Source organism: Oncorhynchus gorbuscha, linkage group LG01, assembly GCF_021184085.1.
Source record: "Oncorhynchus gorbuscha isolate QuinsamMale2020 ecotype Even-year linkage group LG01, OgorEven_v1.0, whole genome shotgun sequence".
Taxonomy (NCBI): domain Eukaryota; kingdom Metazoa; phylum Chordata; class Actinopteri; order Salmoniformes; family Salmonidae; genus Oncorhynchus; species Oncorhynchus gorbuscha.
Window position 1 is genome coordinate 89943156 of NC_060173.1, and position 17739 is coordinate 89960894.

Sequence of the window (17739 nt, forward strand, 5' to 3'; positions counted from 1 at the left end):
ATAGATATACCTTCGGTGATGGGAAATGTTTATTGGAAATAGATATACGGGAGGGCTGGTGAATATGTTTTTGGGGATACAGGATGCTATTTTCAGTGACAGGAGCCCAATGTGTACAGGTCTCCCGGAGCAACAAGGCTAATGTACCATATGACATGTACTGTATAGCATACACTCTGAGTGACTCGCTAAGGTGATGGTTATGCCACTTAGTTCTCCATACCTTGGTGAGTGTATGAGGTACGGTATGCTACACAGTATATGGTCCAGTACCTTGTTGAGGTCCAGGTACCTCCGAGGCTCGCGGCCTGCGGGGGTCAGGGTAGAAGGGGATGACATCCTGTTTAGGAGAAGTGCTGCTTTGGGCCCTCTCAGAGCCATCCTGGCCTGGCCCGGTACCAAAGACCCAGTCTGGGTCAGCTTGGACTGGAACAACTGCTGCACCAACACACTCTCACTGGCTGTACAGGGGAATCACAGAGAGAGAGAGAGAGAGAGAGAGAGAGAGAGAGAGAGAGGAAAGGGAGTGGAGAGGAAGGAGGGAGGAAGACAATTGGATAGCGTTGATTGGAGGAGAGGATCAGCAGGAGCAGGAGAGGAGGAAGGAGAGAGAGAGCGAAAGAGAGAGAGAGAGAGAGAGAGAGAGAGAGAGAGAGAGAGAGAGAGAGAGAGAGAGAGAGAGAGAGAGAGAGGAGTAGACATGAGGAGATTAAGAGGAGAAGGATGGTTGGAAGGAAGGAAGGAAAGAGGAGAAGTGAGGGGGAGGCAATGTAGCAATAATAGCCATGTAAACAATCAGGTCCATAAGAGAGTAGGCTGAGCATGCTGCCAAAGAACACGTGAAGCAGCCCTGGAAAACAATGAGATCTTTGAGAGAGGCATGTGTGTGTGGGAGGGGAGTGTGTGTGGTGTGTGGTGGTGAGAGATAGAGAGAGAGAGAGAGAGAGAGAGAGAGAGAGAGAGAGAGAGAGAGAGAGAGAGAGAGAGAGAGAGAGAGAGAGAGAGAGAGAGAGAGAGAGAAAAAGAGAGATCTTGAAAGGAAAAATAAACAAGGGTCCTAGACTGGTTGTAGGGAGTAATGACTGTGGGCTCCAGAGGTAATTGTCTCTTCATTTATGTAATCATAATCCCCCTCCAACGCCACCACCTGACTCCTGAGGCCCACAAGGCACTCTCCATACATACAGCTCAGCCCACCCTCAGCCCCCACCCTCACACACCCTTCAGTCTAAACTTACCTTTACCCTTTGGTATATAGGAAATGGATGGGAAGGAGGGGCTGAGATGTATCCACAGGAGGATGCTGAAGGGAGGACAGCTAATAATAATGGCTGCAATGGAGTATATGGGATGGTATCAAACACATAGAAACCATGTCTTTGATGTATTCGGTACCGTTCCATGTATTCCGTTCCAGCCGTTACTATGAGCCCGTCCTCCCCAATTAAGGTGCAACTGGCCGCCTGAAGTTAATATCATATTATCTGAGCTGGAAGTGTTTGTGGGTATGTATGTTTCTGTCCAAAAGGAGTGAAACAGGAAGGTGTGTGTGTGTATCATAATGTGTGTGCATGTGTATCTTTATGTGTGTACATTGTGCGTATGTGCACAAAGGAACAAAAGCAAGAGAGAGGGTCAAAGAGAGGTACAAAAAGCCAACTCTGAATGGGTAGCCTGATTAGGCACATCATGTAAATTACAGAAAACCACAGTAATTAGCCCTAGAGACGCTAAGCTAGCTGCTCCTGGCTCTGACACAAAGTCTGCCTGTGTCCTGCTATGCTTGGCTCACAACTACACCAGCACACGTCTGGCCATGCTCAATAGACTATATACCCACTACTGCTGTGTTTGGGTCGTTCCGTATGAATTCAATCATCCTATGAAAGATTGACAGTTTCATTTAAAACAATAGATATTTCCACTCACGTCACAACACAAACACCTCAGATGATGTGAAATAGGGTCTAAGCTACAGTTTATGTATGTTTGTTAATATATGCTAAAGGTAAAGAAATTACTATTTTAATTTAAAAAAAAATTTTTTCCAAGAAATAATAAAACATTTTGACAACCCTGTTTGTAAGCTTTCAAATTATATTAACTCAACTATTTATATTTTTCAGAGATGACGACATGACAGTCTCATGGTAGGGTGGGGTACGCAAAATGGTCAAGGTTTCTTAATATCAAAAGGCGTGCAGTCAAAAATTGATCGAAATTAAATGGAACGACCCTTCTGTGTGTGTATATTTAGTGATACTTACACTTCAGAACCAGTAGCAGGTTTTGGGGGAGGGAGTCCTTGTTCTTCACCAGGGATCCTGTGAGGTCATAGGCCATCTACCAATCAGAGAACATATATACAACAACATGTTAAAGGTACACCTTTAAAATGTCAGATTCACTCACCTGGTCTACATTGTATGTGAGTGTGTTGCTGTGTGCGTGTGCTCACGTGTGTGTCTGTGAGCGAAGACCTACTCACTTGGCCTGCGTAGTGTTTCACAGTGAAGGCAGGACCCTGGTCTATGGGTGGGGGGTTTCCATTGCCGTCCTTGGTTGTCAGGGAGATGCCGTGTGTGGGTGTGTTGTCGAGGTGTGTCTGTAGTCTCTTGTAGAGCGTCTGTTCTGTAGGCCTCAGCGACTGACTCTCCTCATCCATCACAGACAGCAGACCTTGAGGCTTCTGGGAAGATGGAGGACAGGGGTCACAGACAGATATAGAATGCATAGAACCACGGTACACTGTGCCCTGACGCAGGGTAATCTGATCTTTGTACCTCAAAATCTATATAAGCACACTCAAAACCAAAGCCCTTTCTAGAATGAGATATGTGTTCTTTTTATAGGGGTTATCACAGTTCTTAAAGAGGCAGCGGTGCGGTGGAGACTGCAGACAACAAAACATTACCTGGAAGAAAAAGTCTAGAATGGCAGGCTGGTTGCCAGGTGACCGGAGGGTCTCCATGGCGACAGCCTCCTGTAGACACTCGGCCTGCTCCTGCTGGAACAGCACCTCGGAGACATACAGCCTCACACGCTCGTTGGTCATGTTCACACACAGCTGGGAACACACACACACACAAGTTAACATGCAAGTAAATGGTGTGTGGCAAATTCACACGGGACTAAAATTACAGATGTGGTGCTTTGTGCTTGTACGCATAATTACATTACCCGACCTCCCTCAGTAAAACTCATGCCGTCTGATAAGAGTTAAAGTAACATGTAAGCCTAATGTCCTAAACAATGGTTTCACCATAGGCCTAGGCTACTACGCAACAATGTATAGGCATATGCAATCACCACAAATGGCTCACCAGAACTTCCTGCACTGCTCACATGCCTATCTCAAACCCTCACGAATACTTTGGTAAAAAATTTAATAAAACAGTGAACTTTAAGAGTTGAGAAATAATAATAAGATTAAAGGAGCAGTTTTATTTCCATTTTCGGACTTATAAATAATGTATATGTTCCCATTTATTCTTGAAGAATATAACTTAGAAATGCCTCTTGAGCTTCGTTTAACTTCCTTACCCAATCAGAACCCAAAATATATAAGCTGGTTTTACTCCAACGTTTGTAAACAAAGTAAATGTAACCAAACACTATGTAGTCTCAGAACATGGTGAAAAATATCATTTTGATATCATGGATTCGTTGCATCCATAGCTCTGTCTATGAATCTGAGGGTGGTTACATTTCTCTAGCCCCATCCCTCAGGTTTTACTGAAATAGGGGTGCGAAGAATGCTTTGTTATTGTACTGCTGATTGCCACTTTAAAGCTCTGCCTCCTCTCCATGATATGGAGCCCCCAATCCAGAGCCAAGAGCTGGCTATATGTCTATAGCTTACTGTAGCTACTGTACTGCTATAATAAAATGTGCCATTGTTTACTTAGAAGTTTAATAACAGGGCTTAGCTACAGGTAACTGCCAAAATAAAGGAAACACCAACATCAAGGGTCTTAATAGGGTGTTGAGCCAGAACAACTTCAAATCACCTCAGCATAGATTCTACAAGTGTCTGAAACTCTATTGGAGGGATGTGACACCATTCTTCCATGAGAAATTACATCATTTGGTGTTTTGTTGATGGGTGGTGGAAAACACTATCTCAGGCAATGCTCCCAAATCTCCCATAAGTGTTCAATTGAGTTGAGATCTGGTGACTGAGAGGCCATGGCATATGGTTTACATTGTTTTCATGCTCATCAAACCATTCAGGGACCATTCCTGCCCTGTGGATGGGGGCATAATCCTCCTACGGGGGCATAGCCATAGTAGCCAAAATAATGGCCTGCCCAGCATTTTTATACATGACTCTAAGCATGATGGGATGTTAATTGCTGAATTAACTCAGGAACCACACCTGTGTTGAAGCACCAGCTTTCAATATACTTTGTATCCCACATTTATTCACGTGTTTTCATTATTTTGGCAGCTACTTGTATATTATTGCACAATGGCATTAAGGGTTCAATGCAAATACCTCTTGATTTTCATAGTTAATTTGCTTAATATTGGGATGGGAGAGCTGTCACTCCCCTTACTTTAAGCAATCACAAATCAAAGTGCCAAATATTTCTGTCCAGTCCATGAAGTTGCAGCTCATGTCATTACCATGCCCATTTTAATGGTGGCACCCAGTCCCAAATAAGCATTGGATCCAAAATCAAAATATTCAAAGTTATGCAAAGATGCTATTTTTATATGACAAACACCCAGAACATGTATTTAAGGTTTGTTTAGATTGTAAAATACTTCCATTCCCCTTTAACATGTATTGGATATCACAATGACATTTAAGAAACATCAGAAATAATTAAATTGTGGGATATTTAATTTACATATATGTATTATATATATATATATATATATATATATATATATATATATATATATATATATATATATATATATATATATATATATATATATATATATATGTGTATTTTAGACTAACTATACGTCTATGACAGCGTCAGTCAGTCAGTCAGTCTCAGCAGGTGTTGATGTCTGTAAAGCATGAGCTCATTAAGGAAATGCTGAGCAGGTACAATACAGCTCTGACGAACAAACTCTAACAAGCCCAGGCCGCATTAATGACCTTGATCTGTGTGTGCATCGTGTGTGTGCCATGCGCACACTAAATGATCATGCTTGTTTTGTTGACACCTGCCCCTCCCCTATCTCTCCAGAGTGTAATGTGTAATCCAGTGATTAGTTGTCTTCAATAACAGACAGGGTCTCCTCAAACATGGACCTGAACACTGGGACACAGGAAACACACTAGGGGAAGGAGGGATGAGGGAAGAATGGGCCTGAAGGGGTCGAAAGGGAGCGGAGGGGGAGGATGGAGGACGAGGGATGTTGAATCCCCAATAAATGTCTACCAGTCTCTTTCTTTCATCCACGTTTACCCATCTCTCTCCTATACCTCTCTCCATCTCTCTCTCTCTGTCTTTCTAAGATTCCCTTGTCAGGTTAGATCTGTGAATCCCCTTCTTCCGCTCGGATTAAAGAACATCCTGAGAGGAAGGCAATTGACATCTTACCACTTCCAACACACACACACACACATGGTTTGATCAGGGGTGGTCCCAAGGGGAGTGTGGGAAAGCACTTATTTCCTTGAACACCTCCAATGTTCCACTCGGATTAAAGAACATCCTGAGAGAAAAACAATTGACATCTTACACACACACACACACACACACACACACACACACACACACACACACACACACACACACACACACACACACACACACACACACACACACACACACACACACACACACACACACACACACACACACACACACACACACACACACACACACACACACAGATATAGAGACTTCTAGCTAAACTCTCTTATCCTTGTTCGTACAGGGGAGAAGTCCATAAGATCTAGAGACCACAATATTCATGAATGAAAGAACAGAAAGAGAGAGAGAGTGATGGCTGAAAGAAAGATACAGAGTCAAAGGTATTGTGTCTGCTTTTTTATCCAAAGCAACTTTCAGTCATCAAACCTACTATCCTGGCTTTTGCAAGAACCATGCAATACTAACTGAGCTACAGAGGACCATGAAATAAACACTGCCCCGTGGTCCTGGTCTCAAAGGGTTAACCTAGACCTGTTATATAGTTAGCAGGTTGATACCTCTAAAACCTTCTCCACAGCCAGAAAAGATGACCGTAGCTCAGTCTGGCCTTGATGTTCGAACTATGTCTATGACTTGAGAATAACTCAGGCATACTAGAGCCATAGAACAAGACTCAATACAACTGGAAGGAGTGGAAACACACATATAATATGGGGTGGAGTGATCCATAATGTGGGTGTTGTGAAATGAACGTACCTGCTCAAATCCATTCCTCTGGAATTCCTCAAACCCAAAGATGTCCAGGATTCCAATCTCAAGAGCAGGGTCTCTTTGGGAGAGGTGTGGAGGAGGGGAACGATCAGAGAAGGAATTCACAAACAGTGTGACAGCTCCTCAGAGGCCATGTTGGTGTGTGTCCCTGTTCGTGTCTATGTTTGATTTGGAGTGGTGTGGCTAGAATGAATGGAAAAGTGTGTGTGTTCGCTGAAGTATATACAGTGCATTCGGAAACTATTACTATGAAGTCTTCCACATTTTGTCATGATACAGCCTTATTCTAAAATGTATGAAATTATTTTTTCCCTCATCAATCTACACACAATATCCCATAATGACTAAGCAAAAACAGGTTTTTATTTTTTTGAAAATATATTTTAAAAACTAAAAACTGATATCGAATTTACATAAGTATTCTGACCCTTTACTCCGTACTTTGTTCTTAGGTATGACGCTACAAGCTTGGCACACCTGTATTTGAGTAGTTTCTCTCATTCTCGCACAGCTATTATCAGGTCTCTCCAGAGATGTTTGATCGGGTTCAAGTCTGGGCTCTGGCTGGGCCATTGAAGGACATTCAGAGACTTGTCCCGACCGAAGCCATTCCTGCGTTGTCTTGGCTGTGGGTCGTTGTCCTGTTGGTAGGAGAACCTTCGCCCCAAGTCTGAGGTCCTGAGCTCTCTGGAGCAGGTTTTCATCAAATATCTCTTTGTACTTTGCTCTGTTCATCTTTCCCTCGATCCTGACTAGTCCCCCGCTAAAAAACAATCCCCACAGCATGATGCTTCCACCACCATGCTTCACCGTAGGGATGGTGCCAGGTTTCCTGCAGACGTGAAGCTTGACATTCAGGCCAAAGCGTTCAATCTTGGTTTCATCAGACCAGAGAATCTTGTTTCTCATGGTCTGAGAGTTTTAGCAAATTCCAAGTGGGCTGTCATGTGCCTTTTACTGAGGAGTGGCTTCAGTCTAGCCACTCTACCATAAAGGCTTGATTGGTGGTGCTGCAGAGATGGTTTTCCTTCTGGAAGGTTCCCCCATCCCCACAGAGAAACTCTGGAGCTATGTCAGTGTGACCATCGGGTTATTGTTCACCTCCCTGACCAAGGCCCTCCTACCCTGACTGCTCAGTTTGGCTGGGCTGCCAGCTATAGGAAGAGTCTTGGTGGTGCCAAACTTCTTCCATTTAAGAATGATGAAGGCAACTGGCACCCTTCTCCAGATCTGTGCCTCGACACAATCCTGTCTCGGGGCTCTACGGACAATTCCTTCGACATGGTTTTTTCTCTGACATTCACTGTCAACTGTGGGACCTTATATAGAAAGGTGTGTGGCTTTCCAAGTCATGTCCAATCAATTGAATTTACCACAGGTGGACAATCAAGTTGTAGAAACATCTCAAGGATGATCAATGGAAACAATATGCACCTGAGCTCAATTTTGAGTCTCATACTGTAGCAAAGGTTCTGAACACTTATGTAAATAAGGTATTTCTGTTTTTGAGTTTAAATAAATTTGCCAACATTTAAAAATAATTGTTTTTGCTTTGTCATTATGAGGTATTGTGTGTAGATTGATGAGGAAATAGTTTTATTTAATCAATTTTAGAATAAGGCTGTAACGTAGCAAAATGTGGAAAAAGTCAAGATGTCTGAATAGTTTCCGAAGGCTCTGCATATGAATTATTGCATATTTAGGTGTGTGTGTGTGTGTGTGCGCGTGTGTGAGAGAGAGAGTGAGATGGTCAATGCAAAAAAACACATTCCAGAAGATAATGGTGCTTATCAAACATGACGATAAGTCTGAAAAATATCAACACACCAAGACCAAGGATTCACTGGCCTCCATCTCTACGCTGTGTCTGTGTGTGTGTGGTCTCTAAGTCAACTTTGCACGTGTTAGTACATAAAATGCAAACTATTCCAACTCTCCAGTGTAAACGATATGTTATGAGTGATAGTATCAGTGTTGTGTTTCTGACAGGCTTGCATGTGCTATTATTGAGTCTGTGATGATGGACATATGACAGAAGGTTTTTCATGGGTATCTGTGCTGGCTGCCAATTAATTTCTTGTAGTGTTTACAGTAAAAAATGTACATGCCTGTGATACACATGCACAGAGATGCGCGCACACACACACACGTTGCCCTACCCCATGTTGTCGTCCTGTCCCTGTAGGTAGTAGTTGCTGTTGTTGACCAGGTAGCTGAAGAGGCGTCCGTACAGGGCTTTAGCCAGCTGGTCTCTGTAGTGCTGTGACATCTCCACCGTGTGACGCCGTGTGATGACATCACCTGAAGGAAGCAAGAGGATAAATGCCATGGTGACCTGGGTCTGACATCCAAACGGTTACCATGGAAATAATATTTTCATCTTACAGATGGGAAGTATGTTTGTATTGTGAAGTCAGTAAATGTTTGGGAAAAAGACGAGGACAGAGGGTGAGTGATTACCTTTGAAGTATTGCACATCTGAGGTGAGGGCAGAACTAAGGTCATCAGAACACACCTGTAGCATTCCAGACACTGGAGCGAGAGAAAGGGGGGAGAGTAAGAGAGAGAGAGAGAAAAAGGGGGGTAAGAGAGAGAGAGAAAAGGGGGGGGAGTAAGAGAGAGAGAGAAAAAGGGGGGAAAGAGTAAGAGAGAGAGAGAAAAGGGGGGGGAAATAGTAAGAGAGAGAGGGAAAAGAGAAAGTGAATAAGTAAAGTGATAGAAGAACATAAAACAGAGACAGGGAGAGGGTGGAAAGTCCAAAGTTCAAGCTCAGTTCAAGCCTAAACTTCAGTCACTGACAGAGAGACAAAAACAGTTTAAAATATGACGTGTCACACTCTGACTCGTACTGATGGTGCTCGGGAAAAAACAAGGTCAAATCATAATGTCAGTGATTTTCAGGTCGGAAAGTCGGAGCTCTAGAATGATTCCAGAGTTTCCGACATGGAATTCGAAGTTGGATGACCTTAAAAAAAAATCCCAGTCGGAGCTTGTTTGTTTCAGAGTTCCCAGTTGTCTCAAACACTTTGATGTCGGAAGTCGGAGATTTTGGTGGTCCCAGTTGTTTCCCAGTTGTCTCGTAGCCTACATAATTCATTCTGACATCACTCAGCCGACATGACGAGTCGATCTCCGCTAAAACTCATCACCGCTTATATGCTGGCAGCGCTTAGTCATCCCTGACTCAGGGCATATGAACGAGCACAAAAACAGTGTGACAGGAACTCAGAATCCCAATGACCTCACGTCTCCTTGAGAGGGCCCTGTTTTGGTGTGGAAGATGACATAATTTGTCTACCCTCTGTGAGGTCAGGGTGTAGTAGTGTATGTGTGTAGTGTAGTTGTGTCTTGTAATGTAGGGAGTAATGGGTTCTCTTCTCACAATGGCAAAAGCATGAGAGGGAACAGGGGCTCACCAAACAGGTGACTATAGCAGACTGGCTGAAACACCAACAGCAAATACATTACAGAATGGTAGAGAGTCTGTGTGTGTGAGAGAGAGAGAAACAAAGAGAGTAAAATAGGTCCTCAAGGACAATCCAGAGACACTATTTGCTGACTGCTACAAAGAGGGGAACGTAAGCAACTTCATTTTCCACAAAGCCATCCCTTGGCATGGCATAGTGCTATAAGAGCACACTACCCCTATGTCAAGAAAGAGGGTATTGGCCCATGGTGGAAACTCAGAATAGTAGACATTGAGGAAATTGAAACAACCTTTGTCAACGTGTAGAAGTCTGGTGCAGGGCATCCTCATACAGTTGCAGCAGGACTTTTACGGGATCAGAGAGAAAGCACAGCAGGAAAAGCTCTCTCTCTCTCTGTGACGACTCCCCCATCCTGAGTGAGTCTGATCACACCTCTTCAAACTGTCCCGCAGACGAGGATAGTCAACCCCCATCACTGAACACAACAAGGCCCCACAACTGCACTGCTCATCCATCATTGATAGGATAAATTGACTGAGCTGGAGAGAGACATGGTTGAGCTCAGAGAGCTAGTCCACACAATCCAGACAGAACAAACTCAAAAAACAGACCAGCACAACAACATCCCTCCCAACAAGACCCGGAGGGCAGAAGATGGAGCTGTCTGGGAGAGCTGTCTGCTCTACGGACCGAGGTGAGAGAACACAGAGGCACACTGAAGGCGGAGGTGAGAAAGCTGAGTTGTGACAGAGTGTAGGAAACTCCCCCAGAGGAGCCAGTAGAACAGCCCACTTCAGACCCGGACCACAACCTCAACACCACAATGGGACAGACAACAACAGGACCCACCAACTCAACAGACCCCACCCCTTCCTAACAACCTCCCTGTCAGCTCCCCTGATAGCCCTTTTCACACGGGCACAAATGACCTGAGGGCCCAGCAGGTAAAGTGGCCACAGCACTCAAGGGAGTGATTGAAAAAGCTTATTCCACTTTCCCCAATGTACAAGTCTCCACCCTGCTACCACGAAAATACTTTCACCCTGCCATCATACAGCAGGTGAATGTGAGTATTTCACGAGACTGTGCCTCAAAACCTAATGTATACCTGGCCCAACACTCCGTCCTGGACTTGAACACCCTTTACGACCATGCAATCCCAACTTTTGCCAGGACCCTGAAGGACGTCACCCTCAACCGTAGCCCCAGCACGTCACACAGGATCAACAGAGCAACGGACAACAGACCTGCAAGATCCCCTCCTGAAGGACCTGCACCGAGAGATCCCATGCCAAGAAGACCTAAACCCAGAGCACAGGATCACCAGCCACACTCCAACCAGCTAAGACCACCCTAGGCAAACCCTGGCCACACCCCATATTGGCCCCCCCATATCAGAACTATGCCCCTTCTGCCCACCCCATTCCCCCCACCCCTGCGGCAAGGACCTCAACATGACAGGACAGGACATATGACCAGACAGTGAGCAAAGCAACAGGCCCAACCCCCCCTTTACACCCGCCCAAGCCCCATCCTGCGATCCCATCCTGAGGTATGTATTAGATGTGCAACATGCTCTGCTCACACCTACTGTGGCTAAACCACACAAAAACAACACTAGACAGTGTGAAATGCAAAGCTTTTACTATCTCTTCCTGGAATATAACAGGTCTGAGGTCATCTGCCTTTGGCCTAAAGAGCAGGAAACCAGACTTCATCAAATAAATTAGAAATACAGACATTGTCATCCTACAAGAAACATGGTATAAAGGAGATGGACCCACTGGTTTCCCTCTAGGTTACAGAGAGCTGGGAGTCCCATCCACCAAACTACCAGGTGTGAAACAGGGAAGAAACTCAGGGGGTATGCTAATGTGGTATAGAGCAGCCTTAACCCACTCTATTAAATGAGTCAAAACAGGAACATTTTACATCCGGTTAGAAATTAATAAGGAAATGATCTCAACATAGAAATATTTCCTTGTGTGTGCTACCTATATCCTCCCACTAGAAATCCCCACAATAAAATCCCCATACTTTAACGATGACAGCCTCTCCATCCTAGAGGGCGAGATCAACAATTTCCAGGCCCAGTGACATGTACTAATCTGTGGCGACCTAAATGCCAGAACTGGACAAGAACCTGACATCCTCAGCACACAGGCGGACAAACGCCCACCTGGAGGAGACAGCTTTCCCTCCCCCATATGACCGCCTAGACAAAATTATGACAACATAACCAACAAAAGCGGTTCACAACTCACGCAGCTCTGTCGGGCACTGGGTATGTACATAGTCAATGGTAGGCTTTGAGGGGACTCCTACGGTAGGTACACCTATAGCTCATCTCTTGGTAGAAGAAATGTAGACTACTTTATCACTGACCTCAACCCAGAGTCTCTTAGAGCATTTACAGTCAGTTCACTGACATCCCTACAACATAACATTCTACTTGAACAGAGCTATACTCAATCATGAGGCATAAAAACTGAAGGAACTGAATAATATTCAGAAATGCTATAGATGGAAGAAAAGTGTGGAAATCTTCCAAAAAACTATTAGGCCACAACAAATTCAATCCCTACTAGACAATTTCCTGGACAAAATGTTTCACTGTAATAGTGAAGGTGTAAACTTGGCAGTAGAAAACCTAAACAGTATATTTGACCGCTTGCCTATCAAATCTCAACATTTCAAGAAGACAACCTAAGAAAATGAGCAACAATGACAAATGATTTGATGAAGAATAAAAACCTAAGCAAGAAATTGAGAAACCTATCCAACCAAAAACATAGACCCAGAAAACCTAAGTCTATGCCGTCACTATGGTGAATCACCAAAACAATACAGAAATACCCCATGTAAAAAGAAGGAACAGCACGTCAGAAATCCACTCAATGTAATGAAAGAATCCATAGAATTGAATCTCTTCTTTGAAAATTGGAAAACTCAAAACAAACAACAATACAAAAGAGTTATCTATCCAAAACGAAGATGTATGGATAAACCACTTCCCCAATCTTTTTGACTCTATAACAAAGAACAAACAGCAATAACATATACATGATCAAATACAAATCTTAGAATCAACTATTAAAGACTACCAGAACTCATTGGATTCTCTAATTACATTGAATGAACTACAGGCCAAAAGGCCTGTGGGGAATATGGTTTCCTAAATTAAATGATAAAATATAAAGACCACAAATTCCAATTGGCTATAATTGAACTCTTTAACATCATTCTCTGGCATATTCCCAATATTTGTAACCAAGGACTGATCACCCCAATCCACAAAAGTAAAGACACATTTGACCCCAATAACTACCGTGGGATATGCGTCAACAGCAACCAACCTTGCATTATCAATAAACAGCAGACACATACATTTCCTCAGCAAAAACAATGTACCTAGCAAATGTCAAACACGCTTTTTACCAAATTTCCGTACGACAGACCATGTATTCACCCTGCACACTCTATTTGACAAACAAACAAACCAAAACAAAGGCAAAGTCTTCTCATGCTTTGTTGATTTAAAAAAAAGCTTCAGACTCAATTTGGCATGAGGCCCTGCTATGCAGATTTATAGAAAGTGGTGTTGGGGGGGAAAAAATTCAACATTATATAATCCATGTACACAAACAACAAGGGTGCAGATAAAATTGGCAAAAAACACACACATTTCTTTCCACAGGGCCAGGGAGTGAGACAGGGATGCAGCTTAAGCTCCACCCTCTTCAACATATATGTCAACGAATTGGCGAGTGCACTAGAACAGTCTGCAGCACCCGGCCTCACCCTAATAGATCCTGAAGTCAAATGTCTACTGTTTGCTGATGATCTGGTGCTTCTGTCCCCAACCAAGGAGGGCCTACAGCAGCACCTAGATCTTCTGCACAGATACTGTGAGACCTGGGCCCTGACAGTAAATCTCAGTAAGACAAAAATAATGGTGTTACAAAAAAGGTTAAATTGGCATGACCACAAATACAAATTCCATCTAGACACCGTTGACTTATAGCACACAAAAAAATGACATACCTCGGCCTAAACATCAGCACCACAAGTAATTTCAACAAAGCTGTGAACGATCTGAGAGTCAAGGCAAGAAAGGCCTTCTATGCCATCAAAAAGGAACATAAACTTCGACATACCAATTAGGATCTTGCTAAAAAATACTTGAATCAGTTATAGAACCCATTTCCCTTCACGGTTCTGAGGTCTTGGGTCCACTCACCAACCAAAAAATCACAAAATGGGGTAAACACCAAATTGAGACTCTGCATGTAGAATTCTGAAAAAAATGTCCTCTGTGTACAATGTAAAACACCAAATAATGCATACAGAGCAGAATTAGGCTGATACACGCTAATTATCAAAATCCAGAAAAGGCCGTTAAATTCTACAACCACCTAAAAGGAAGCAATTCCCAAACCTTCCATAACAAAGCTATCACCAACAAAGAAATTAACCTGGAAAAGCTAACAAGCTGTTCCTGGGGGTATGTTCACAAACGCAGAACCCACAGAGCCCCAGGACAGAAACAAGATTAGACCCCTACTTAAATCATGAGAAACCAAAAAGATAATTACTTGGCACATTCGAAAGAATTTACAAAAAAACCGAGACAACTATAATCCTATTTGGCCCGAAACAGAGAGTATACAGTGACAGAATACCTGACCACTGTGACTGATCCAATATTAAGGACATCTTTAACTATGTACAGACTCAGTGAGCATAGCCTTGCTTTTGAGAAAGGCCGCTGAAGGTAGACCTGGCTTTCAAGAGAAGACAGGCTATGTGCACACTGCCCACAACATGAGGTGGAAACTGAGCTGCACTTCCTAACCTCATGCAAAATGTAGGACCATATTAGAGACACACATTTCCCTCTGATTACACAGACTCACAAAGAATTAATAAACAAATCAAATTTTTCGCAACTCCCATATCTGTTGGGTGAAATACCACAGTGTGCCATCACAACAGCAATATTTGTGACCTGTGGCCACAAGAAAAGGGCAACCATTGAAAATACAACCTACATTTATTTTACCTTTTTCTACTTGCATATTGTTACAACACTTTATTTCACTTCTGTTTATTTTCTATTTCCCTTGGTTTGGCAATGTAAACATGTGTTTCCCATGCCAATAAAGCCCCTTAAATTGAAATTGAATAGGGAGAGAGAGAGAGTGGGAGGAGAGATAGAGAAGGGGGAGGGGAGGAGAGTGCAAGGAGGAGACTGGAGGAGACTGTAGCAAAGCTGATGTAAACAATAGGATGGATAGTGACACAATTACTACTGCGTAGCTCGACCTCCCTCCCCCTCTCTCCCCTCTCCCTCTGCTGTCAAACTGGTGTCAGTGCATAGTGTTGGCCCAGGTTGGCCCAGGTTACATGACAGGGGGATGCTGACCTCGCTCAAGCAGCTGCATGTTGGAGGGGTAGGCGGTCTCAACGTCTGTCAGTGAAATGAAGCTGAGGTCCCCAACTTGCAGCACCACTGACAGCAGCATAAACACACTGTCCATCTCCTGATGGAGAGAGAGAGAGAGAGAGAGAGAGAGAGAGAGAGAGAGAGAGAGAGAGAGAGAGAGAGAGAGAGAGAGAGAGAGAGAGAGAGAGAGAGAGATATGTGGGGTGCGGAGGGAGAAGGGGAAGGGAGAAGGAGAGAGAGAAGGTTGAGGAGAGGAGAGGTCGGGTGAGGTGGAGAGAGAATAAGGGAGTTGTTATTGTTTTTACTCATGAAGTAGTGAAATCACACATATACTCCAAACCCCTACCCCCTAGTCTCCTCCCAAAGAGTCAACTTCCATCTTTTGAGCTAAAATATGTTCTCCAAACCCCTGAATCCCCCTTTCCCCTTTCCCCTTTCCCCCTTATCCCTAAACCTCTCATCTCTCCTTATCTAACCTCTTCTCTCTCTCCGATCTCCTTATCTAACCTCTCCTTTCCCCTTTCCCATCCCCTCTTTATCTCTCCTCCCTCTGTTTCGCCTCTACTCTTCCCCCACCTCTCTCTCAATTCAATTCAATTCAATTCAATTGAATTCAAGGGGCTTTATTGGCATGGGAAACATATGTTAACATTGCCAAAGCAAGTGAAGTAGATAATATACAAAAGTGAAATAAACAATACAAATGAACAGTAAATATTACACTCACCGAAGTTCCAAAAGAACAAAGACATTACAAATGTCGTATTATGTATCTATATAGTGTTCTCTCGCTCTCTATCTTTCTCTCTGAGGACACTTACTGGTATCCCCATTACCCAACTCTGATCCCTCAACGCTCCTGGACAGTTTGCATGTGTGTGTGTTATAGGAGCTGTTATTAGTCTCTGTCTGACACTCTATGCAATGTAGAGAGTCCTACAGTAGGAGAGGAGAAGAAAGAGAGTGGGAGAGAAAGGAGTGATTGAGGTTCTTCATGAGTCATTCCCAATGAGAGCATAGGGAGGCACCGATGGGTAGTCTCTCTCTCATCCCCCCCTCTCTCCCCTTCCTTCTCCATGTCAATCGCCCCTGTCTATCTCTCTCTCAATTCAATTCAATTCAAGGGGCTTTATTGGCATGGGAAACGTGTTGACATTGCCAAAGCAAGTGAGGTAGATAATATACAAAAGTGAAATAAACAATAGAAATTAACAGTAAACATTACACATACAGAAGTTTCAAAACAATAAAGACATTACAAATGTCATATTATGTACAGTATATATAGTGTTGCAACAATATACTTCTCAGGAAGTACTCTGTCCCCCCCACCCACCTCCCTCTCCAGGTCAATCTCCCCTGTCTATCTCTCTCCCAGCAAGCACTCTTGCCCCCCATCACCCCTCCCCTCCCCCCTCCTACATTATCAGCTGCTGGCTGTGGGAGGGATTAAAAGCTGACTTTCTGGTCACTCAGTGCTGACAGATGCTGACTGCAGCCTATACATAGACTGTGTTAATGTGATGAGAACACTTATTCTGTACACACACACCAGACAAGGTAGAGCACAGTACAGTCTGTAGATATAGCTAGTATACTAACATGCAGAACCTCACACGACCATCACATGCAAGCATGCTCACAAGCAGGGTGGAAAATGTACTTTTTGGTCTACCAGCCACTGTGGCAGGTAGATAAAAAATATATATATATTTTTTTTTAATATATAAAATACAATCAAAATATTGTTTTCTCCATAATTACATCAACGTCACAACAAGGAAAAATGATAAATTGAATGAAAAATGATATATTACTTAATTTCATTTTTATGATTTTTATGATCTGCGTATTTTAACCAATGTATGTTAAAATAAATGATTTAGATCATTTAGATACAATAGTTACATTTACATTTACATTTAAGTCATTTAGCAGACGCTCTTATCCAGAGCGACTTACAAATTGGTGCATTCACCTTATGACATCCAGTGGAACAGTCACTTTACAATAGTGCATCTAAAACTTAAAGGGGGGGTGAGAGGGATTACTTATCCTATCCTAGGTATTCCTTAAAGAGGTGGGGTTTCAGGTGTCTCCGGAAGGTGGTGATTGACTCCGCTGTCCTGGCGTCGTGAGGGAGTTTGTTCCACCATTGGGGGGCCAGGGCAGCGAACAGTTTTGACTGGGCAGAGCGGGAGCTGTACTTCCTCAGTGGTAGGGAGGCGAGCAGGCCAGAGGTGGATGAACGCAGTGCCCTTGTTTGGGTGTAGGGCCTGATCAGAGCCTGGAGGTACTGAGGTGCCGTTCCCCTCACAGCTCCGTAGGCAAGCACCATGGTCTTGTAGCGGATGCGAGCTTCAACTGGAAGCCAGTGGAGAGAACGGAGGAGCGGGGTGACGTGAGAGAACTTGGGAAGGTTGAACACCAGACGGGCTGCGGCGTTCTGGATGAGTTGAAGGGGTTTAATGGC

General features: G+C 43.6%; 1 protein-coding gene across 1 annotated transcript in view; it reads right to left on the minus strand.

Moving 5' to 3' along the window:
• Positions 1 to 17739, minus strand: part of LOC124045622 (unconventional myosin-XVI-like) — a 217297-nt gene that overhangs the window by 65382 nt on the left and 134176 nt on the right. Inside the window, 8 exon segments of the mRNA XM_046365059.1 lie at positions 274 to 461; positions 2268 to 2343; positions 2489 to 2689; positions 2915 to 3067; positions 6378 to 6450; positions 8552 to 8693; positions 8853 to 8924; positions 15246 to 15363. Of these exon segments, the coding sequence (XP_046221015.1) occupies positions 274 to 461; positions 2268 to 2343; positions 2489 to 2689; positions 2915 to 3067; positions 6378 to 6450; positions 8552 to 8693; positions 8853 to 8924; positions 15246 to 15363 (1023 nt within the window).